We start from the raw sequence: 24,168 nt of genomic DNA, 5'->3' as shown, positions 1-24,168 counted from the left end.
TATGGGTTCTACACCCTCAGAGTGAGGAGTTGTACAGGTTAATGGCCACTAGCAAGAATGATTTCCTGTGACGCTCTGTCGTGCATTGTGGTGTAATCATTCTGGTGCTGAAAGAACTCCTGTGTCTGGCCAGCACGTCACAGAGTGGGGTCCGACTCATTGTCCAGGATGGTTTTCACCTTGTGAAGCATTCTCCTGCCTGACACCACTGTCAGAGGGTCCAGCTTCACTCCCACAACGTCACCGGCCTTTCCTATCAGTCTGTTCAACCTGTTCACGTCCGCTACCCTCAGCCTGCTGCCCCAGCATGCAGCAGCATAGAAGACGGCACTGGCCACCACAGACTCATACAACATCCTGAGCATAGATGTTAACAGATGTTAAAAGACCTCAACCGCCTCAGAAAATAGAGGCGATTCTGGCCCTTTCTAATCGTCAAAGCCACTGGCAGTGGCTGGTGTGTGATAAAACTTCAAGTTAGCGTTTTTGATTTTTTTGTTTTGGCACCAAAAAAAATACAGCAAGACGACATTTTCACAGTTAAAAGTCACAGTGGTCGCCTCAAGCTTCCCTCTGTTTTGCCTCCTGCAGACGTCATGACGTCATTGTGACGTAGCTCGTGAAGGGGTCCGTTTGCTTAGTTAAATCCAGGTGGCGACTTTTTATTTGGCCAGGCAGAAAGAAGATGTCCTTTGTTTGTAGTCACTAAACAGCGTAAATTTGTATTTGCTGTGACCTCTCTTGGCCAGGAGTCCCTTCAGAGAGAGGCTCTTTATCTCAGTGGGATCTTCGTGATTAAATGATGGTTAAATAAATACATATTGAGAGTGAAAACCACTCGACTGCCTCTTAGTGCAAGCATTGGACATCTGTGATTTTTTAATTGAATGACAGGCCATTTAGCAAACAAAATAATTAGAGAAACGACTAAACATTATAATTGCAGAATATGGAAATTGAGTCAATATACTTATTATTTATTTTTTTTTTTTTAAATTTGACTTGTAAAAACTGAAGTTGAGATTCCAGCATTCATTTTTCTGGGCTGGAGTCTATCCCAGCCTTAACTGGGTGAGAAGCAGAGTAAGAGACGCTCATACACATACAAGTGAGATCAGCTTTTCGTAGCAAAGAAAATATTATACAACAGCTTCGTAATCCACCAGATTTACTCGTTTTGTAATTATAAGAGTGTTACCTGCTATAGATAAAGGAATCATGAAGACGCACAGAAAAGATTTTCAATTTTTATTGACTTTTTGGACAATTTCTTTTCCAGTGTCATCCATAACCGTTCACTTCAATGGTATTTGCATAATCTTTCATTCCATACTAGGAGGATATAAACCAAGGTAGAGTGATGCTCAATGCCGAATTAGCAGCTAGCAAGCTAAATCTGCACTCCTCGAGCAAAATGAAACTAGTTTATGATAACTGGGGGGGAGGGGAGCTTTCAAGGGAAGAATAAACATACCTTCCAGTTGACCATTTAAAATGCATCTTCGCATCATCTCTACCTGGTTTGTATCGTTCTAGTTGTAAGGCTGATAAAAAAAAGGGCCATTGCTATTCAACAGAATAATCTGCATAGCAACTGGAAGACAAAGGGACTGGACACTGACCCAATACAGAGGATGAGTAACACAGGACATCACTAGACAGATAGTTGGCACAAGATGGTTTGCTATTTTGCTCACAGATACATTTTCTTTTGTAGAGTGATTTACTTTTGAATGTCAAGAGTCCATTCAACAGTTAGTGTGAGGTTTGATGCGTTGGAGCGCTAGGCCTAGTGTTGTAAAGAGGTTTAGTTCTGGCATGATCTCCGAGCATCTGGCAGTTTGCGTGGGTGTCATTCTGAAAAGGCCAACACCGCACCCCTACTCCTCTCCCCTATGCCCTCTCTTTGTAAAGGTTCCCAATTCGTAAGGCTACGAGGTACGTGCCACTACTTGACCATGTTCACAGAAGCAGTTACAAGCAAATGAAAAGATGTGACAGAGGACAACCACTACTAGTGTGCTTTAGGGCTGAAGACCAACAATTTTCACTCAGCTACATGAATAGAGCAGGAGGGCGGTGGGTGACTGACACAGCTGGCCTCATTGGTCAGGCATCACGTCTGAATATGTCACCAGCGGTAATTCAATCCCTTTATGCCACCCTGCGAAGGCAACTAAGATACGGGCAGCTCACAAAAACTGATGTCTGGCCACCACTGAGTTTGGTATAACAGTTCAAACCACAATGAAATGTCAGATCTAACCAACAAATAAACAGTCTTTTACAGACTGTAGACGGCATTGTCGCATATTTTTTTTCCTCCATTTAATAAGACAGTATATATATTTTTTTTTTTTAAATGCAGATACAAAGCTCACAAGTCAATTACAGTATCTGAAAGCACTTTTGGACTGATGAACCTGCAAGGTTAGACTGAGATAAGTAGACAGAGAAGGATGACATTCTCAGAACCGATTTTTTTTTTCCTTTTTTGTTTTTTTCTTTTGTTAGGGTCAGCGGTCAGTCCAGGTCAAAAGAGGGGACAATGACGGGGAAGATTCTGTCTGGTTAGGTTCAAGCCCATCTGTAGACGTACACCTTAGAAGCGCTTTGGTCCCCAGGGTGAGGTCTTGGTTGCCACTGGGGCTCCGAAGCTTGGGAAATCTTCGGAGCTGCTCATGTCGGGGGCCTAGAAATAGAAAAACAGACGGGGGTTAAAAAATAAAGCCGTGGCCAATTCAAATTTTGGCATCTTTTTTTTTTTTTTATAAATATAAAAATGCTCACCTTCTCATTGCCAGTAGCCCAGGGAGCCTCCCTCACCACAAAGCCTTTGGATGGGCCACGCTGTTCATCCATGGCAGCAGCGCTGCCACTAGGGGGCCTCATGTAAGCCATCTTCGCTTCATTTTCCACAACATCTGCCATCTGACAAAAAATGCCATAACAAAAGTGCATTAGTGCTAATCCGGAAAGTGTAAACATTTCAGGAATTTGTTGGATCATCTCCTGGTGGGGGAGGACGATTTGTCATGCAGCGAGAAGCTTACATATTCCTCTTCCAGGTTAAGGAGATGGTCGATGGCTTCATCTACAAGCTCAGGCCGACCTGTGACCGTCACAAGGTTTGGGTCTGCAGCTCCACTTTGGGGAAACCTGAGATCAACCTACAAAAAAAAAAAAAAAAAAAAAAAAAGATAAGAGATGAATTCATGTGACTACTGACTTAAGTCTAAGACGCAGTGGACAAATTCTGATGCATTGTGTGACTGGTTTTTCCCAAAAAATACATCCATGTCGCCCTTCTTTAGGTCACAGTCACGATCACAATGGGCTGGTCATTGGACGAGGCTAACCCTCCTTTCTCCCTTGAAGTCTTCCAGACCTCTGAGGAGGACCCTGTAGCTAAGCTTGTTCATGTCTATCTGTTAGAGAAGAGATTTGATGGGATTAGAAAGTCCCAATCCTTCACCTTCTCCAAACCAGCCCACCCCCAACAGAGGCAATCGCCACCGATGAGCGACACAGTGCAGGAGTGAGCACGTGCGTGACGATATGCAACGCCATAATGTTCCACGCATGATTCAGTGGCTTGGACGCATTCCTGGAAACACTCCTCTCTGAATTGCCGTTCTCAGGACAAAGGTGCATTGATAGATTCACACTTTATGATCGCCATAGAATAGAGAGCTGTCAGTATTTAGAGTTCAAGTATTTGAAAAATATGTCAAAACAAATCAGTATGACGGAGGGGTTTTAGGACATCTCCAAGCACCTATCGCTATTTTGTTAATCAATTAGATTCTAACTACAAAGTCCAGATCCAAATCAATTAATTTAGAGATATTTTGGTTTCAAAACAATTTTCTATACAACTATTATTACTTATTTGTGACATCTTGTAAATTGCTCTGCGTTTTAAATTCAATCAGCTGTTAGGCCTGACGGTGCTCTACAAAAGTGAGGTTTAGATTCTCAAAGTCAACGACTCCTTAATATGTTAATGGTTATTTAATGATGTCCCTGTGAACAGCTGACAGGCAGCATGTTATGAATGGGCCGCTTTCCAACGAGCTACTTCTGGCTTTTTATGTCTTCATTTTTACTCACAGCGGAGAACACATACCGTCCTTTCCACAGTCTCACCTTAAACTCATCCATGATCTTGCGGATGCCCTTGCCACGCGCTCCAATGATGCGGGCATGCACTCTGCTGTCCAGGGTGATGTCCTCAGAGATCATCTCCTCCAGCTCGTCCACGATGGCCTGGATGGCATCGCGTGCAGCTATGGCTTTGTGCTCATACCCTGTAATAGTAATCTGATCCTGTGGAGAAACAGCAGTCAGATTAACACAAGACAAAAACTTAATTCAACAAAACATTTCTACTGTTTTGCACAACCAGGACAGTGAAACTATCTTGATCACATGGCTGAAATAAGGACCATATAAAACTATTTCTATGATCCCCTGTTAGGGAAGGGTTTTGGTGAAGGAACTGGTCGTTTAGCACCACCTGCTGTTCTGATGCAGTACCGTGTCGACTGCATTTTGTGAAATACAGGAAATGTTTCTGTTCAGAGACACGTCACACATTTGTGCAAGAGATGCTCTACCTGGTTTTCATCATTCTTCTCTGGGAACTGGATGTTAACATCGTGCTCGGTGCGGATGTTTGTAATGATGGCACCCTTGCGGCCGATGATTTTGGGGTGATACTTGGGGTCCACAGTGATGGTCAGCTTGAAGCTCCTGAGCGTCTGCGGAGGCGTTCAACAGAAACAAGGTTACAAACCCGGAAACTTGGCAGTAATCCCTCCTTTGGTGAACGGCAGTAAACGTTAATTATTAAGTTTTTCCCCTCCTGAAATGATACGAGCCTGCCCTTTAAATATTCAAGATAACTGCAGCGTGCGAGTGTAAATCAGCTGACACTTCAGACTACCACTTCAGCTGGAAAGAGAGTCGAGCCTCGGTACACACAGCAGATCATTTCACCCGAATGCATTGGATCAACGCAGGATGAAGCAGAGTGGACACATGAGAGTGCTCCACCAAATACTAACCCTATCCGCCTGCTCAGCCTGCAGCTCTTTGACGCGCTCCAAGAGTCCCTCTTTGGCGCGGTCAAGGTGATTGGCCAAGCCGGTGATGGAGATTTTATCAGATTGCTGCTCAGGAGCAGGCACTTGAATATTAACCTGTGGAGAGACAGTGAGGGGTCTCGTTCATTAAAGCTTCTTTGATTTTCCTTCTCCTCCATCTCGGTGCCAAGTCAACGTTTGAGACACGCACCTCAAATTCATCCATCATCTTGCGAATTCCGCTTCCTTTCTGTCCAATGATGTATCGATGAAGCTCAAAAGGCACTTCCACCTCAATAGTGACAGGAACCAGGGCCTGAAGTTCGTGAAAGAAGACGGTTAGGATGGGAAAGCAACTTTTGAAAGAAATCAACGTCCGGTTTTGATGTAAAATCTGACCTTCAGTGCTTCCACAGCACTCTCGCAGCGCTCTTTGCGGCCCGAAATCACAATGGTGTCACACTTTTTGGGTGCGTTTGGATCAACGGGTTCCTTCACTTCACCGTTGGCTTCTCCATTCTCCTGAATAGGAGCTTCTGCAGGAGGCGCCGCTACAAAGCAAATCAGGAAAAATCAAATGTAAGTCAACAGTGCAATAGTAAGTCGTTCTATCCGTTCATTACATTTATTATTGCTTTCTGTGACAATATGGTGCCAGGCTTAGGGTTTTAGACAGTTGGATTCCCAAATAAAACGCTTCAAGATGCCATGTTATTCTCTGGGATATTATAATCTTCACTTCTTACCATTTTGATACAGATTTCAGCAGATTAACTTGTTGAGAAAAATAAGTCAAGTGTAGCTGTAATGTCTAAGTTTTGACACTGCTCTCACCTTGAGGGTCCTCACGTTCTGGGAACTTGATTTGTACGTTGTGATCTCTAGTGATCTGCTGGATCCGTGAGCCCTTTGGACCCATGATGGAACGGTGGAACTTCTGAGGAATCACACACTCCACTGTCACTTGAGCGTCCTGGGAAAGAACAGGTGGCGGACAAACAGAGAGGAAGATATTACATTTCAAATAGTTGAGGAAAAATATAAACATAAGACTAGTAAAGTAAAACTACTAACCAAGTCCTCAACAATCTCCTGCATGCGCTTTTTGGCTGCCTCCACACATTCTTTGGCTCCTTTCAGGGTGACCTTTTCGCTCTGAGAAGCTGTGCGCGGGAAGCTCACCATAACGCCACCATACTCATCCGCTAGGTCCCTGAGGACCTGGCCACGGCGAGCCACAAAGTAGCGATGGTGCTTGGGGTCAACGCTCATAGTGTCCTCGACAACGTTGTCCTGTAACCAAAGAGTGGTTGTGTTTAAAGTTCAGGTGCAATAAGAGAATCCAAACCTTGGTTTATGTTATTCTGCCGTGTTCAAAACTCATCCGAAGCCTTACTAAGCTCTTGATGAGCTCCTCCAGCTCTTTCTGGGCCTCCCGCACCGCTTCCTCGGTGCCAACCACAGTGATGAGTTCCTGGTCTTTGTCGTCCGCGGTGGGGAAGATTATTCTGGCCCCGGTGCTGTCACGAACCTTGCGGATGTTTCCGCCACCTTTCCCGATGAGGAACTTGTGGTATTCGGGCTTAGCGTGCAGCTCAGCAGTGTGACTCTTGGTTTGCTGAAAACATTTACAGAACTCCTTTATTACAAGTCCGCCTCAAACATGAGGTCAACTCAAAGAGAGCTACTATCTTCTTGGATGGGAAATCCTATCATGCTGAACTAAAATGAAATAAATCCTCAGATTTAAAACTTTCTAATTCAGTCTTAATTACATAAACAAACTTTCTAAACAAAATTTCTGACGTTATGGCAGCCGCGCAGCAGCCTGCCGTTTCACTTCTGTCAGCTGAAAAGAAACTGGAACAAGTCCCCAACATGTGGTAATGTGCAGCCAATGAGCAACAAAAGCAGCTCTTGAACTTTTGCCCCTACTCTTTCCACTCCTCACATGATTAGCCAGTTTAGCCACGGTCAAAAGAAGTTCAACGTTTTATTAAAGTCATTCCTACAAACCTTCTCCTCTGCCAAGGCAAGCAGTTGCTGCTTGGCTTTGTCCACCTCCTCTGCTGGGCCTCTGATGGTGACCTTATCAATCCCTGAGCCCTCTGTGGGAAAGTGGATGTGCACGCCACCGCACTCCTCCATGATCGAGCGCACCAAACGGCCCTTTGACCCGATCAGAGAGTTGTGCAGCTTGGAGGGAATGGATACATCCACCTCTGTGATGTTCGCCTGGACACAGCGAGGCATTAGTTAAGTAACTACGTCACGCCAGATGTTCAAAGAATCAGAGAAACTAATATGCATATCGTCTTACAAGCTCCTTCTGAATGGCCAAGATGCGATTCCGTGCGGCTTCACAGTTTGCCTTCTTCCCAGTGATGACGATCATCTCTGAGTTGCTGTTCTCAGCAGGCAGGTCAATTTTGGTGTTCGTTTCCTCCCGGATCTAGAAACGAAATGTCCGTCAAATCAAAACTTGGACCGACAAACGACAAAGTCGGGCGTGTTGTCAGCGTGCCGTACCTTCTTAATGTTCGAGCCTCCTTTTCCAATTATGTTTCTGTGGAACTGCTTGAAGATGGGGACTGAGACAGAAAAACTGTTCTCCACCTGGCCAAAGAAATCACAGAAAGTTAACACTCGACACTTTAACTGTGAGTTACAGTACATACATGACGAAACGCAAGATATCAGGTTGATGAATGCCAGTTTTAATCATTAGTGCTTCATCACTTAATTATTATTTTCTTTCTTCATTCTTTTCCTTGTTAAGTACTTATTTAAACACATGCACAAAATATCTCTGCTCGAAACCATCAGCTGATTACTGTTTTATTGTGCTGGGAGCTGTAAACTGAATTGATCGCGTGGGATGAATAAAATCTACGGAACTGAACTGAGATACCAACATGATAAGACCAAAAGATTTACCATTTCAGCCACTATCTTCTGCATGAACTTGGAGCACTTTTCCACCTCAGTTCTCGGGCCCCTAAGTTGAACGATGTCGCTTTTTTGTGCTGGGTCAGGGAAGTTGATGATGACCTGGAACAAATAACGTTTTGAGTTTTAGTTCATTCCAACGTTGAGTGCAAATAAAACGCCATATTCCTTCCGACATCCACTCACCTCTGGGAATTTGTCGCGCACTTCTTTTATCTTCTCCCCTTTTTGGCCGATGATGGCTCTGTGAAAACGCTGTTCAATGATCAGGTCCTTTGTACGCTCATTCTCCTGCAAAACAAAACAGATTTTAAGCGTAACAGGAACTAATCTGCAGCACCTTGAATGTGAAATCAAGTTTGCACTGACCATGCGTGACGCAAGCTCAAGCAGCTCCTTCTTGGCCTCCTGCACACCCTGGGGATCCCCCTCGATACGGATCAGGTTGCTCTTCTCGTTGTCAGGGGGGATCCGGACGGTCACCTTGTGCAGCTCTTTGATGCGGTTGACTATAAATTAATCAGTAAACACATAGTTTAAGAAGACTGTCCACATAGGTTTGTTGCATTGCCCAAAATAAACCAAAGACATGCTTACTGTTAACGCCTCCTTTTCCAATCAGGTGACGGTGGAATTTGGGGTCCACGCTAATCTCTGCGTAGTCCATTCGACTTATCTGTTGAGACAAAAACATGGCAATATTTGATTCGATTCTTCCTTTTAAGCAATGAACTTCCTAGAATTGAACTCAAATATTAAAATGTTTTGCTTGACTCGAGTCCAACACTCACCAAATCTGTAACAATGGCCTCAATCTGGCTCTGCACCATTTGCACATCTTTGGTAGGACCTTCCAGGGTGATCTTGTCTTCTCCCTCAGTGAACTCAATGTGCACCTGTAGGTAAAATATGGGAGAAACATTCAAGTTAAAATTAGGATGATTTTTTTCTTTTTCCAAGTACTTCCATTTAAAGAATTCAACAGACCTTGGGCATTTGTTGGGTAATCTTAGCCAAGTTCTGCCCCTTCTTGCCAATGATGAAACGATGGAGCCAAGAAGGAGCTGTGACCGAGGAAACAGTGTAACTGTTTGCCTGCGAAAGGAAAAGTTTTCAGGTTACTCCTCGATGCCCTCACTCAAACGGTCGCCAATGCCGTTGTTCGTCGGCAGGTAATTTTACCTTGGCATAAACTTCAGTGAGGGCCTGACCAAGACGGTCCGGCTCCCCACGAAGGATGACAGTTTCTGAGCTGCTGTCAGATGGTGGGATCTCGACTGAGACGCCAGTTCTATCCAGGATCTCCTGCAGGGTGTTTCCCTTGGGGCCAATCACATATTTGTGCTGAGACTTCTTTACTTCCACCGCAATGGTGGTGGCATTCTTCTTCTACGGGGCATAAAGGGTAAGATGGTTAGAGGCTTTGCTATTTGCAACGATGAATATTCATCAACTGTGAAGTAATTATTTACGCACCTTGTCTTCGTAAACCTTCTTGATCATAGCCACAGCAAGGGCCACCTGCTCCTTTTCCCCAGTGATGACAATCTCAGTCTTATTGACACTTGGAGGGGGGACATTGATGCGGGCACCGGTCTCCTGCATCATCTCACCTACTAGCTTATTGTAGGCTCCGGTGATGAATGGGTGGTACACCTTGTCAATGTTCACCCTCTCCACAGCACGCTTGTCCTTAAAGAGTGAAGATGGGAACAAAAATTAAAACCTGAAAAAGCATCACAGTAAAAGAAATGGCTTAGTTGGAAGAGGCGCGTTACCTGCTCAGCAGAGATCAACAGGATCTCGTGCTTTGCCTTCTCCAGGCCTTCCTTGGTACCAGAGATCTTGATCTGGTTGCTGGGGTCGTCAGGTCGTGGGATCTGGATTTTGGTGGCAGTCTTGAGCTCAAGCTCCTGAAGCTTCTCCCCGTTTTTCCCGATAACAAAACGATGGTGTTCTTTGGGGATGGCAACAGTTGCTGATGCCTGTTGGAGTTGAAAAATCACATAAATAAGATAAAACTAAAAGCACTGTTGGCACCAATCAATGTCTTAACACAACCCTCCTGACCTGAGTCTGCAGTCGGGACACAATCTCCTTACGGGCCTTCATCACAGCGTCCAGCTTTCCTGACACCATGATGGAGAGCCCCTGATCTTTAGCCAAGGAAAGTTCCAGATGGGCTCCGGTCTTATGCATGATGTCCACGCAGACCTTCGCTTGGTCTCCTTCCCCAAACTGGTTGATGTCCTTGTACTTGCGCTCCTCTAGCGGCACATGGAAAACCTGAATCACGTGCAAAAAAAAGAGTGAAAAGTCAGTTTTGTGATCCAAAAAGAAACCATAAAAGAGGGAGAAGACTTATAGATACATGCAGACTTTCTGCCACATACTTCCAGACAAGTGGGATCAAGAAGGACCCTTCAATGTAAAACTGAGGTGATTCATTCTTAACAAAACAGAAGTAAACACCGGTTGATGAATAAAAACTAGCGGTTTAACGATTCATCCACTACATCGATCGATGAAGCGATCCAACTTCATCGATCTGTGCTCGACAAGTTGGCTGTCCGGACGACATACTTCGATTTATTAAAAAGGTAATCAATCGATTGTATCGACACTAAGAAATAACGCATTGGATTTAAGCATGTCAGAGGATCCACTTAGAGTATTTACTTGAGAAACATTGTAAAACTGGACAAACTAAATTTACAAATTCGTTTTATATACCGAAAACACCATTATACAAATATGCGTTAGCTTCCGGCTAACATCAATGGCAAAATTAATGTATCTGCTAATGCTAACATTCGCCTTCACGTCTCCTTGCCTCGCCCCACCAGTCAGCAAAAAGAAAACACGGATGATTCAACGTGCAGCGTCAGTCACCACCATCATGTGATACTGTCAACAGACCAGCGTGTACTGAGAACGTCAGTGCTCAAAAGAGGAGATAATAAACAGAAACGGACATGTGGTGTTTAACCTCTGGGTCATAATAACCCAGAGGTTATCGAGATCGAGACACTTGAGGAAGTTTAAAAAGTGACTGTAACCGGTAGATTAAGAGCCCCAAAGAGTGGATACTGAGCAAGATAGTTATCTGTGGCGGCCACTCCTACATGAATGTAGAGGAAACACTGAGCAGGTATTTATTTCAGTCACACTGGTTTAATTTTTGGCTAGGAAGTTACTGGATCGATTTCAAGTCACTGAATCGTTTCGGATCGTATCGTTCTAAATGAACCAAAATTGTCCTTGAATCGTATCGGCAACCACAAATCGTGAATCAAATGGAATCGTTAAAACGAATCTTTAATAGAAACGGTATTTGTAGTGCACAGATTATGACTAGTATGAACCAAAGACTATAAAGAAATGTTTTTGAAGTCTTCTCAGGTCTTAAATCTTACCCTTCCATTTGACCCTCTCATCTCTCATGACTGTTAATGCTTAGAGTATTTTTTTTTAAATACTTATTTTATTAGTCTCTGGACAGACGGTTTATTCCACGCAAATCTTCTGCTCTTTATATGTTGTTGTATGTAGTACGTCTACAAACGAAAGTTGCACAAAGACACACAAGCCCTCTTCCTTTTTGCCACCTCTACAGTTGCTTGTAAAAGAAAGGCACGTGCTCTTTGCTCAAGTCATCATATAAGGTGATAAAAATGTATTTTTACAGCCTCTGATAACAACTATATTACTTCTCACGGGTTAAAACACAGGCATGACAGCCATATTTGGTGGACCAGCACCTTTCATCATTACGTCGTATGAAACCAGCAGTGAACAGCAGCAACAAGACATCCATCAGTCAGAAAGAAAACAAACTGAAATGGACTTGATATACTGTGGTGCTGCACTTCACCTACAGGGAGTTGTTAAAGTTTGTATTTAATTTGCAACTACAATTCTGTTAATATTTATGTACATGTATGATGCAACAACTCTGAAATGAGATCAGCAGCTAGACAGCATGTGGGTTAAGATCACAAAAGTTTTACCTGGGTGATAATTGAGGACTTAAGAGGGCGAATCTTAGATGTCCAGGCATTGGCAGTTTCCTGGGTCCCCTCAGGTGAGACCGCCTTCTCAGGCAGAGGTGGGAAAGCTTCCTTGTAGGTAGGAGGGGCATCCTCAACACTGGTTCCAGCAACAGCAGCTGAACACACAAGAAAGGGGGGGGGGGGGGGGGGGTGAGTCCACTTACAGCTTTGTGTTTGCATTCAACAAATCAAGCCTCAAGCATCCAAATACTCACCGACACTGCCACCTCCACCACCGCTCTGCTCCGGCAAGAGCCCACTGCGGTGCTCATTGAAGCTTTCCTGCGTAAGTACAGCGACTGAGCTCATGGTCAAAATCCCACGTTAACACGGAGTCCGAGTGTGCCACTGAAAAGGAAGCATTATTGCAGTTTCAGTCAGGCATGACATTTAAAATGCCATAAAAACTTCCTAAATCGGCTGAAAGCTTAATTTCTACAAGATTTTGGGTGAAATGGTTTTGGTCATTAGAGAAAATCTCTCCCGCTAGTCTTTGTTTTTCTTATTAAATTGGGAAATGCTCCGTCATGCATTTCCACGCACACCTCAGAATTGGCGACATACAAATAAAATATGATAATGGTTGTGCTTCTTTACGTCACAAAGCTGTCAGCCAAATGTTCAACCACAAGCTCGTTGCCCTAAGAAGAAGAGTTTTAAACACTTCATAAATAAACACGAAAGTCTGGACGTCATCTGTGAATAATGTTAAACAGAAAATGTTTTTCAAAAGAGATTCTTAGTCAAAAGAAATCTAGTGATTCTTTTTTTTTTTTTTTTTTGGTTCAGACAACATTTAATCCAGGGCCGCAACAACGTCCCAACGTAATCAGTGATGGCAGTGTTTACTCTCATCCCCAGCTGTGGCCTTTCCTGCAGTGAGACATGCTGGGAAAAGAGATTTCAGCTGAAAACGCCCCGAACCTCAGGACAAGTTGGGGCGTTTCTTTAAACAGATGCATGCTTTGTAATGGCGAATAAATCTAAACACAGATTTCCATTTACGTAAATTTAAAATCATATGAAACTCAGTTTACGTCCCTCCTAATTAGGTCTACACTGAATAAATCCCATGGCTGCTTCATTCATAGATGAGAAATGGTTTGATAGAAGGTATGGTTTTCATTTAGTGGCAAGAGAACCAAAGCATTAATCAACTACTCAGGAAATAAACAGCTGAAACCTGAACGGGTGGTCCATTAATCTATTTCTAATCAATTTACTCACACCGCTAACCTGGATTCTTGTAACAATTAACCAGTGGCTTATTTGCCCTGTGTGTATGTCTTGTACATTAGTGCTACCAGTGATGTGGGAATGTGATATGTTGCTTATTTAACTAAGAAATTGAGTTTTGCATACCCTCAATGATCAGGAGAGCAGAGCCCTGGTTTGAATGGTAGTAAGGAAAAAGTAACGCTCTACCAAGAAGTCGCATGCGCACGCTTAATGTTGTGTACAAGGTTATCGTGGGTGGACTTTAGAATTTTGACCATTATCTAATCTATCTTTATCAAAGAAACCAATGTCCGACACAATGATCACACTTGGCACTCAGCATGTCGGCACTGTGTTAATGCGAGCAGAGGCTGAGTGGTGAGTCACGTGACTAAACTTTAGCATCACATACATAAATAAACACTGGTGTGGGCAGGGTCTTGGTTTCAGTTTGTCCTTCTAGAAAATCCCAATTTGTTATTTAGTCCAACTCCATTTGTCCGGTGCTATTCTGAGAGTTGTAGGTAGGTAGGTGAGTGAGTCGGCTCCGAGGTTAAGAGGATTTTAGCCTACTGACCCCTCTCTATATCCACGCTGGATAGGATTAAATGCAAAAATCCAGCAACAGACTACTCAGTAGTGCAGTAGTCTAGGCTCTTTGAACCAAATGATTCTTTCTAACAAAGAGTCCGCAAGGCCAATCCGCTCACGGATGACGTTCGTAAAAATTGTAAAGAGGATTTCTGCGTTATATAAATGTGCAAGTATTGACTGGGTTCCTTTAATCGTGATTATTCTGCTCTGAAGCTGGGGAAAATAAACTTAAAGTTTGATTCCACTTCACTGTCAATGACGAAACTTGATACATCACGAAGAGTCTCCCCTTTGTTTGTCTGCCTGGTAGAGAAACTTAAAGTCTGGCCAACAACCAGAGGAATGTGAATAGTTTCAGGGTGGATTTTTGCCCCCAAGCATGCCTGAAATTCACCTACAAGCACAAAAAGACAACTCCCCGACGCTGCTGAGAACTACTTCATTTGCAGGTAATTGAAAGAAATTTGATTCAAGCTCCCAACATGGAGGAAGGCAGTTTAGCAGGCTGCCCCCCCCCACCACCTCCCAACACATTTCAGAGAACACCCTTTCAGTGGCCTCTTCCTTGTCAGGCTTCATAAAGTTAAGGCTGCTGTGCCCAGTGCTCATTACAGTTTGCACACAGCGTACCAGTTTAAGTCCAACTTTCCTCCGTGTGAAGAAACGAGAATCTTTAACGACATATCTGTGGTTTGTATATGTAAGAGTCCCGTTATGAGCATTTATTTTTTGTCCATTTTAAGCTTCTAAATTGGATTTCTTTATTGTGACAACTTTCAACCAACGGCCATTTAACTTGGAGGTGGGCCATCTTCACCTTCCAGCACGTCAAAGAAAGACATCCGTGATGGAGGAAAGGCCACTCCAAAGGTAAACAGGCCAGGTGAAATGTTTGCTCAATTTTAAGTACTTAATAATTCTTACAGGGAACGTGAACCAGTTAAGTCGTACCAACAGAAAATGAAAGCTTTGAACAGAATTCCTAAATCCAACTTTATTTCTCCAGGATCACTTTCTGTATTTAATGTACCACTAAACACTTGCAGTATGTTTTTTGGGAGCTTCAATATTGCAAATGTGACAACAGCTGTAAAAACTTACCAGCTAAATGGTCAGTTACCAGATAATCCGTCCTGTAAAGATGCAAGTTCCCGTCAGCCTGCCAGCTTTTGCCTGAAGACCAAAAAGAAAAAAAAAAGGACTGTAAGTTTCAAAGGAGGAGCAACACACTTCCAACAACAAGAGCCCTTCTTCTAGAGATCGGACACTACAGGGTCTCAAATGAGAAAACTGGTCTTAAAAATAAAATATAAAATTCATGTAGTAGACGTTTACAATCAATTTGCTACATGGATTAGCTTTGTGTTTGAGCATTATACTGCACCCCCGCAATTAAAAGTGTAGTGTAGGTTTATGACATGTCAATAGCAGATGTTTATAATAATAAAAAAACTTCATTAAATAAAAAAAAAAAAAAAAGGATGACCCCAGCAGTAAAAACAATGTCAGACTTCACGTTTTAACTGGGGTTAAGGCGGATTTGCATATTTAGTGATAGTCGTGGTTGTAGTGGGCCCAACAAGAAATATTACGGCTGTACTGTCAAACCGCTGCCAAGTCAGACAGCTGAAACCATTCGCAAACTAAGAAGGGTCCAGATAAAGCAGGTGCCAAGAAGTGCATTACTGAGGACCGGTAAAGTATAGGTGCTACTGGAGCCGGCTCTCCTTGACAAGCATCTGGCTTCTATAATTGGACACGGCTTTGTTATACACAAGAGCAGATCTGGGAGTTGATGAAGCTGCTGTAGGGGAACAAGGTAAATAAGCTATTGTTCTCTTAGTCAAAAAAAAAAATATACATGCATATAAACACACAAAGTGTTCTCATTAAAAGATGGGTTATAGATGGGAGATCAAAGAGTGCATGATCTGAAATGCCATGACATTTTATGCTCAAGTAATGTTTTGATGGATTTCACTAGTTTACCACTGGTATGATCATGAGTATTGGTCACCATACACTCTTATGTATACTAGTGCATCCAATGAATGCATCCCACTGTAATAACACTGTACTAAAGCTCAGCTTCACAAAAGATGGTAATTCAACTGTATGACCATTTTGTAGTTGGGATGTAGTTTGTGGTGCTGTTCAACACCAAAGTGTTTCCATCATTGTGACAGTTTATTTTCAGCGGGTTTGGGCTACGTAACGTAAACACTTGAAGGTTTCTTTCAACCCAGCTCAACACCACCACAAACTACATCCCCTACAATAACCAGACAGTTGGATCACCACCTTTGTGACGTGGCTCCAGCTGAACACGATAACCGTCGTGAGGCCAAGATTTTGTGTCAGACTGTTTTATTAGAGGGTCTTAATATTCAGGAGTGTGTACCTAATGAACTGGCAAGCGAGGGGAAGTCCACCGCGCCTCCCAGAGCTGTTTTTATAAAAGGTCAATCTTGAATCACATACACAGTGCCTACAAATGATGCAGCAGACAATAAAAACCCCACTGTGTTTGTTTGGTACAGTAGAGCTGGCACAAGATACATCATGTGTCATGTTCCCTTGAACACTTGTTAAATGATACGTGTAAATTACAACCACGTCGTTTTGCTTAAACAAACAAGTCGTATGTGCAGCCGAGGTGTCTAATGCCTTGAATAATTGCGGCTAGTGACGGGTTAACGAGTGTAACATGGCTAGACTACATTCAGTGTTACATTATCAAAGCACAGGGATCCTTCGTGTAAGATGAGCTGCTACGAAGTTAACGCCGAGTGGCTCGTCTCCGCTAGTTAAACTTACATTAGCTGCTGTGTGACAGCCTGGTATCACATTATATCCAAACCCCAGCTTATTAAGGACCGGGTAGCGTGGTTGGTGTGGTTTGTGCTAATGTCTGAACGATATCAAGTGAACCAGCTGACAAGTTACCAGCGACACATTTCACTTAAAGCTAGCCTGTTCGAGGTGCTGGCTAACATCGGCGATCCAGAAAAAGAAAATGGACCGAGATCGAGGCGAACCAACATTATCTCGACTTCTCGAGGGGACAGATATGAGGACGTGTGTTTGGGGTTGTCTATATTCGGTGGAGTGGTCACCGTGGCGTGGATTAGTAGCTCCAAATCCCTAGCTAGTTAGCGAAGTTGCTAAAAACTTTGACCGTGGGTTGAGTGTGACACGTAGCCCCTCAGCTAATGGTAGCGTCAAGTTAGCTTCGCTCCCTCACAGAGACCCACACATAACTTCAGACTGTACATCAGCCGGCTAATGACATTTGGCCAACAGAGAATTTAAAACAAAACATTTTTTTTTTAGTCGCCAACAACGCCCACAGACTTGGGCCGCGTCATTGTTTCACGGTAATTAGCCGGCACCAGCGCCTGGCTAAAAGTACAAGTTGAGCCGTAGCATTCAGCTAGCGAGCTAAGTCCACGTAGGCACACAGCTGAGTGGGGCAGAAATGACACGGAGTCAGTCAGGCCACGAAACGACACGACACGGCAGGCTGCTACGTTCAATGTCCACGAACAACCCGTCCTCCCCACGGCGTTACCTCGGCCACGTACGTGTCAAAGAGAAGCCGCGCGTCCCGGGCCCGGTGGAGCAAAAACTACCAAGTACTTACTTCTTTTATGTTCTCGTCTGCCCTGAAGGTGCAGAAGCTGAGATGAAATTCCACTGGCGAGAAGGTGGGATTGAAGGCTGACGGATATATAACCACGGCCGCCCACCAATCACGGCCTCCGACGTCACGCCTAAGAGTCCGATTACAAATAACTTGATTTCACTTCCAGGAGTGACGGACCCTTGTATAAATTCAGAACTTCGGTCACATTGCGCACGTAAATAAATGCACGGAAATGTGTGACACAGCAAAACACAAATGAAAGTAAGAACGTGTATTGCTAATTCCCTATTAACCCTTTACAGGGCAGCCATTGAAACACTTGGGAATTCTACATTTCAACCCCTGGAGTGGTTATTGTGGGGCATCAGAAGACTTTTGTGTAAATTTTCATTCAGGAAATCAAGATTAATGAATTTACGCACATGGCACCCCTCGCAGCGTGAATGGAATAAAAAGCAGCATTCTGCAATACATACAATACAAATAACATTAAAACGAATAGATAGATTACAATAAATAAAAGTCTGCCTGAAAAAGGTGGGTTTTCAGTTTTCAGATCCAGGGGAGGCCTTGGAGCGACCACCTTGTCTCAGGTCTGGTTCGATGAGCCACCAGGAAATGCTGGCCCTTAAGTGGTAAACAAATGTAGACAGACCAATGGAACATAAATGCTGATTCACTTGTCAACAAACACATTATCACATTAGGCCACTTCTTCCTTCCTGGTACCTAATAAAGCAGTTATGCTGAGCGTGTAGACCACATTTGACCCTGATTTGGCTTGAGAATGTTTCCTTGATTTTTACTGATTGACTGAGTGAAAACCACATGCTTCTAAACCTCACTGAGCAGAACAAGGTTGCAATTTAAAATGTGTGTACCTAAAGGGTTAATAAGTACACTTTTCATTGAGGTATCCAGGGCCAGTCAGTTTTAAGGGTACCCACATGGTGTTGTTGTGAATGTGAGATTATACGCATGTCAGTGAAACGTACAGCTTTGTACATGTGCGGATATATTTCCCCCTGTGCGCAACTCACACTCATTCCTTGACTGTTTGTGAGTCGACACACTGCTGAGTTTAAAGTACGCAAGTAAAGATCAAAGTCAGTCAAACGTGACCGTCCTAGTCACCCACACACTCGAAACTGTCCTAGCTTTCATCCTTCATGATGTCAGACACTTAACGGTAATGATGTGTAATTGTACACTTTTTATGTGTATATATGTTAATTGTTTATTTATTTGGCAGGTCAAATTTTCTTGTCCAGAGATTTAAACTGCATGTCATTGCCTCGACAATATGTAATTTGCTCAGCCTAACGATGGTCATGAGATGAGGTCAAAATCACCAGGCAGAAATCTAGTGAGCGTATTTTTAGGTTTTGTAAGCACAGTATTTTGAGGTCACACAAAGTAAAAAAAAAAAAAAGAGTCTGACGATCATCTCGGGCGACTGTCCTCGTCTGTTGTCGACGATGGGGATCCGTGTCGGTGGAAAGAGTGAATGAAAAAGCGCCAACACAAGTATGTTTGTTATATAGGTCTAGTAATCTTGTATCAGTAATTAATTGTAGCTCCAAGGTTTAATGGTGTAATTTAAAATAAATCATTCACTTCTTCGCCACACCTCACTCTATGTCTTTCGCTAGATGAGCCACTGGTTCAGCCTTCTTCTTCATCTCCCTCATTCTGACTTCCCCTCCTCCTCGTACTCCTCCTCTTGTGTGGTGAGGTTTTGGAGCCTGAGGCCTTGTTGTCACCCCTCCTCCTCGTCTGGAGACCATTGATCTGGATTTAGCTGAAGTGGGCGTCCACTGTGTTTAAGTACAAACCACTGTGTGTAGATTCTGGTAACAGGTCAATAGTACGTCAGCCTGACAGTAACTAACAGCCTTAAGGTTAAACTGGAGTGTGAATAGCCAGTGTTTCTATTTTATGTAGTTTACTTTTGTAGCTTTTTCACAGGGGAAGTACCATCTGAGGGGCTGAGTATTTGCAACTTTCCTCCTCTTTTCATGCAGCAGTGACTTTGGTTGGGAAGTCGCTGTCACCACTGCACCCAAAACATTTACCCCTCCTGTTCTGGTGTCTCACCTTTATGACAATCACATATTTGTTTCAATTTCTTAAAGATTAAAGCACTAGTTTGCTTGCTGTGCAGACAGTTGTATGAAAACATACAGTATTTTTCATTTTTATTAACCAGAGGGGTGGAGCAGGAGTTGTTTAGCTTAGCTTAGCTTAGCTTAGTTTAGAAAAAAGACAGGATGCAGGAGAAATTAAAAAAACAGTTGATTCAGAGGATTAGATTTAATGCTCACAGACTATGTCATTGATCCTTACATGTAGCTTTAGGTAAGGAGGCAAGGGAGAGAAAAAAAATCGTATTACACTAAATAATAATGGATCAAATAACAGTAAGCATCTCACCACTGCCAGGAAAGAGTGAGTTACAGAAAAATTTGAGCAGAAATACAGCTCAGGGATGGTGCATGTCACAGCCCATCAGGAGCTCTGAGACTCCCTTAGAAAAAGAAGTCAAACACCTGCACATTACTTAGACTATAAGGACTCGCAAAGCAGTGCGGTCTCCTGCTTACTGTCAACACTTGGCCTGAGCCTTTCTCAGAAACTGAGAGGCTAGCGTTCCAGACCTCATTCTGACTCAGCTGTCTTACTTGTATCACCGGGCCTGAGACCTTCTGTGCCTCTAGATGGTTGAAGTCTAAGTCAGTGTTTTAGTCATTTTGCCTTTGTTAATAGTGATTATAATGTTTGACTACAGGTCTGAATGAGTTTTTTTTATATTATATATAGAAGAGACAGAACTGTAGCTAGCTGAAAGGAACAATGACACCTGAATGGGTGGTGTTTGTTTCTTGAACAATGTTCACTGACGCATGGTTTTCCAGAATGAACTCAAGACAACAATGCCCCTTACAATGTACTGTAGGGGAATGAGTCATTCCATTTGTTGATTTTTGTATTTCTGTAAGTCAGACTAATCCTATATTTTTACCTCCTGGAGTCACTTTAACTTCAAGAGATTGGATGAAACTGCAAGTGAAATGTTGGTGACTACAGTTTATGTTGCATTGCTTATGTGTAGCTTCAAAGCTGCTGTTTCCTCGGTGGAGGAGAACCTTCTTTTCTATCCCGCTACATTAACTCATGTTGATCAGAGGAAAGAGAAATCTGAAAGTAGCTACACTGTGTCTTCAGGGAAAAACAAAGGGCCTTATTCAACGTATTTTGACATCTATAGTCAAAACAGTCAATCACTTATCAAAAACAACTGTCGACCGTCAGATGCACTGGTGATGGAAAATAAGTCGCACGATTTTGTTGAAATCAGATAAACACAGCTTTACAATAAATTACTAACATGAATCAGAAAAAATCATATTTTTGTACAAAGGACACAGGACACAATACAAAGAATGGGGGACCCATTAAACCGGTATTATAGTTAGTTTATAATCTTTGTATATGTGATTATTTAATAGAGAGTGCTTGGTCCAGCCTTGGTAATGAGTTGGTGTGTTGCATCACAAAGATGTTCTGCAAGTCAATCAAGTCCTTGCAAGTCTGTGTCTCTGCTCTAAGTCCAAAATATGAGGAAATATAACATTATGAATGTAAGCCTATCAAAAAAGGAGGCCAAGCACACATCTGTGAAGGTTTTCAAAGCGAGAAAATATCCTGGATATTTTAGCACTCAGCATTTAACCAGACGCACCAACAGTTTAGGTGTGTCTTCCATTAACTCTTAATGAATGAATGGGAGGTGCACTCAATTAATAAAAACAGATGAGGCACCCAATTTTATCACACCCCGTTTTTCATGTTCACAAACCGCTAGTACACCCTAGTAGTGATTGTTGCTTTGTGTGGTGAACACAAACCTTCCATGTTGCAATTTCCGCTATCCAAAATGTCTTTCAAATACGGCGATTCAGGGGGAACTGTGGAAATCTAGACAAGATCTGACAAGAAAACAAAGCAAAGCAGTACATCTGGTGGATATATAGGAAAAATCAAAACACCCATGTGACTGTAGGGGAGCTTCAGGACGGTTTGGCGAGCCCAGGGGTGCAGATGCAGGATCCACTTATCAGCACTGATGCACAAATGGGGTTTGCATGGAAGAGTCCTCAGAAGGCACTTCACTCGATGCCTCTTCTCAAAAGGTAACATCTGAAATATGCAAAGAAACATCTGGATGAACCAGAGTGGTTTTGGAAGCGAGGGCTGTGGACAAATTAAGTTAAGAAACTGAAATTGAAAAAAGACCGGTTTCTACCATAGCACAGTAACCTGAAGCAGACACAAACATTTAGCACGAATGGCTTCGAGAAACACAGGATGAAGCTTTTGGGATCGCTCAGACCTCGAAAAATTATTTCAGATCTTGAAGTAATTTGCAATAAAGAGTTGAGGAATTAGAAACAGAAGGATTTTTAGCTAAATACAAAAGCAAGAATGCCAACGGGAGACTTTTAAGTACTGACTTAGCACGAGGCCCAGCATTCTGCACATGCCATAATCACCTATCGAGTTTGAATGAAATAGGAATTTGAAAAGTGAATTCATATTTCATCTGTTTGTAGTGTTTTATATACTTCTGAAATCAGTATACAGTAAGCACTTTGCAAGGTAGTGCCCTACTTTTTTTACAGAGCTGTAGCGACAAAGGGTGTTTATTTATTGTGCTGGGTTGCGGCGGTGGCCAGTGAAGTGTGTAGTGTTGTTTTCAGTGTAATTCCCAATGAAACATGTTATATTTTGCATATATCGACTGAGAAACTCTTAAATCCTTTCACATCTGCAGAGCTAATCTACTGGAGAATACCTCAAATGTTTAAGCTGTGGCCTCTTGTCTGCTATGAATCACAAAAGAGAGGACATTCTAAGAAAAAGCATAAAATGACATTGGAGTCCAATAATTTAACCTTTGATCATCATTATTACGCCAGGTGTTTCATTCAATGTTTTAGAGTTAGTAATTTCCATTCGATTTGAATGTAATGCAAATAGAAACGCCACTATCTGCACCCTCAGACTATTACAAGTACACGTCCACCGGACTAATTTCATCACACGTGAGCTCTGTGAGAAGGGCCGTGGCTGTTTGAAGATAATGACCGCACATCAAAGTCAGTTAGGCCATATTCCACATGTCGTCTCTCAAGTTAGGGACTATCTTTGTCTTTCATGCTTTATATCAAGAACTGGTTAAAAAGGAAAACAACAAATAGAAAAGCCTGATAAAGATAGCGACAACTATTACAACTACAAGATGTAACCAGGCACATATTAGAGACTTTTGAGAAGTGCGGCATAGACATCATCTGAGGGAAAAAAAAAACAATAACAACACCTTAATGAGGCTGGCAAAAACGAATGTACAAATATGAGGCAGTTGAGCATCCCTTTGATGGTGAGGTCATGCCATCTGCATGCTAGGATAAGCCTAGCCCCCAATCAGCCACAACATTAAAACCACTGACAGGTGAAGGAAAACAATATTGACCATCTTGTGACAATTCAGTGTTCTGCTGGGAAACTTGGACCTGGTATTCATGTTGATGTTACTTAGACATGTAGCATCCACCTAGACCAGACGATGGCAGCAGCCATCCCCAGCAGGATATAGCCTAAGACAGGCACACACACAAAAACGGTTTAGGAACAACTAAAAAAAACATGAAAAGTGGTACAAGGTGTTGACCTGGCCTCCAAATTCACTAGATCCCAAACTGATCAAGTACCTACGGGATGATCCACCGAGGCCCCTCCTTTCAACCAGTAGTACCCAAAACCCCCACTAACTAACATTCTGTTACCAGACGCCACTTGTCCATTCACTGATTAGTCACAACTGTTTTGGAGGCACAAGTGAACCTACACAACATTAGGAAGGTGGTCATAATGTTATGCCTGATTATTTTACGTAACTGAATTCATGCTTATAGATACAAAAGTATATTAGCGTTTATATTTATTGTCATATATGAAAATCGGATGGAAGGACGTTTCAATACTTTAAAATAAAGAAAATCACTTTTACACAGTATTTGTCAAATTCTGTCTTTCGTCCCCATGTCCATGTTTATATTCCGTAAACGTGATGGAAGTTTATTTTGAGGAGGCCAGTAGGGGGCGCTCCGTTACAACGCAAGAGGCGTTTTCCTTTCCTCAGGTACGAGTGCTTATCATTGAAGTGCAGTTTTAAGACATTGGACCGAGGTCCAAACTCAGCTTCATCATGGCCGATGTGCTTGTTTTCTAAAGCGTTGAGAGACCTGTTGATAAGATAAGACGGGCTCGTGACGCGCGCGCAACATTGTCATAATGCGTTACCGAATGTGTATTCATAGGAAATTCCCACAGAAATCCGTGTGTGTTTAACACTATCTAGTTTAGCCCGAACTTAAATAAAGGCAGTTTCGCTCCGTGAGTCAAACCAGATAACTCTAATCAGATAAAACAATCCTTTTTATTACCGCTGGGTGTTGACACCATTCTTTTAACACGAATGGCCTCGAGACCGTACCGCTTTCAAACTATCAACGAGGCCCTATGAAAAAAAAGGAAATTGTTTTTTTTTTTTTTTTTT

The 24,168-nt window shown here is 42.7% G+C and overlaps 1 protein-coding gene across 1 annotated transcript; it reads right to left on the bottom strand.

The window, feature by feature from the left end:
• Positions 1-1,233: 1,233 nt before the first annotated feature.
• On the bottom strand, positions 1,234-17,680 carry hdlbpa (high density lipoprotein binding protein a). Its single transcript, XM_047586464.1, has 28 exons — positions 17,544-17,680; positions 15,002-15,073; positions 12,304-12,436; positions 12,047-12,204; positions 10,107-10,322; positions 9,815-10,021; positions 9,513-9,728; positions 9,219-9,425; positions 9,024-9,131; positions 8,828-8,932; positions 8,634-8,712; positions 8,406-8,545; positions 8,223-8,327; positions 8,025-8,138; positions 7,617-7,703; positions 7,408-7,539; positions 7,104-7,322; positions 6,484-6,705; positions 6,162-6,380; positions 5,922-6,060; positions 5,487-5,638; positions 5,299-5,403; positions 5,070-5,204; positions 4,620-4,763; positions 4,150-4,329; positions 3,054-3,170; positions 2,791-2,931; positions 1,234-2,692 (listed from the first exon to the last, which is right to left on the bottom strand). The coding sequence occupies exons 3-28, from the start codon at positions 12,395-12,397 to the stop codon at positions 2,603-2,605; spliced, it is 3,831 nt and encodes a 1,276-aa protein (XP_047442420.1). The 5' UTR covers positions 12,398-12,436; positions 15,002-15,073; positions 17,544-17,680; the 3' UTR covers positions 1,234-2,602.
• Between the last annotated feature and the right edge of the window lie 6,488 nt (positions 17,681-24,168).

The sequence above is a fragment of the Mugil cephalus genome, chromosome 6 (assembly GCF_022458985.1).
Source record: "Mugil cephalus isolate CIBA_MC_2020 chromosome 6, CIBA_Mcephalus_1.1, whole genome shotgun sequence".
Lineage (NCBI taxonomy): Eukaryota > Metazoa > Chordata > Actinopteri > Mugiliformes > Mugilidae > Mugil > Mugil cephalus.
Note: the sequence above shows the minus strand (reverse complement) of the source record. Positions and strands in the feature narration are given on the sequence as shown.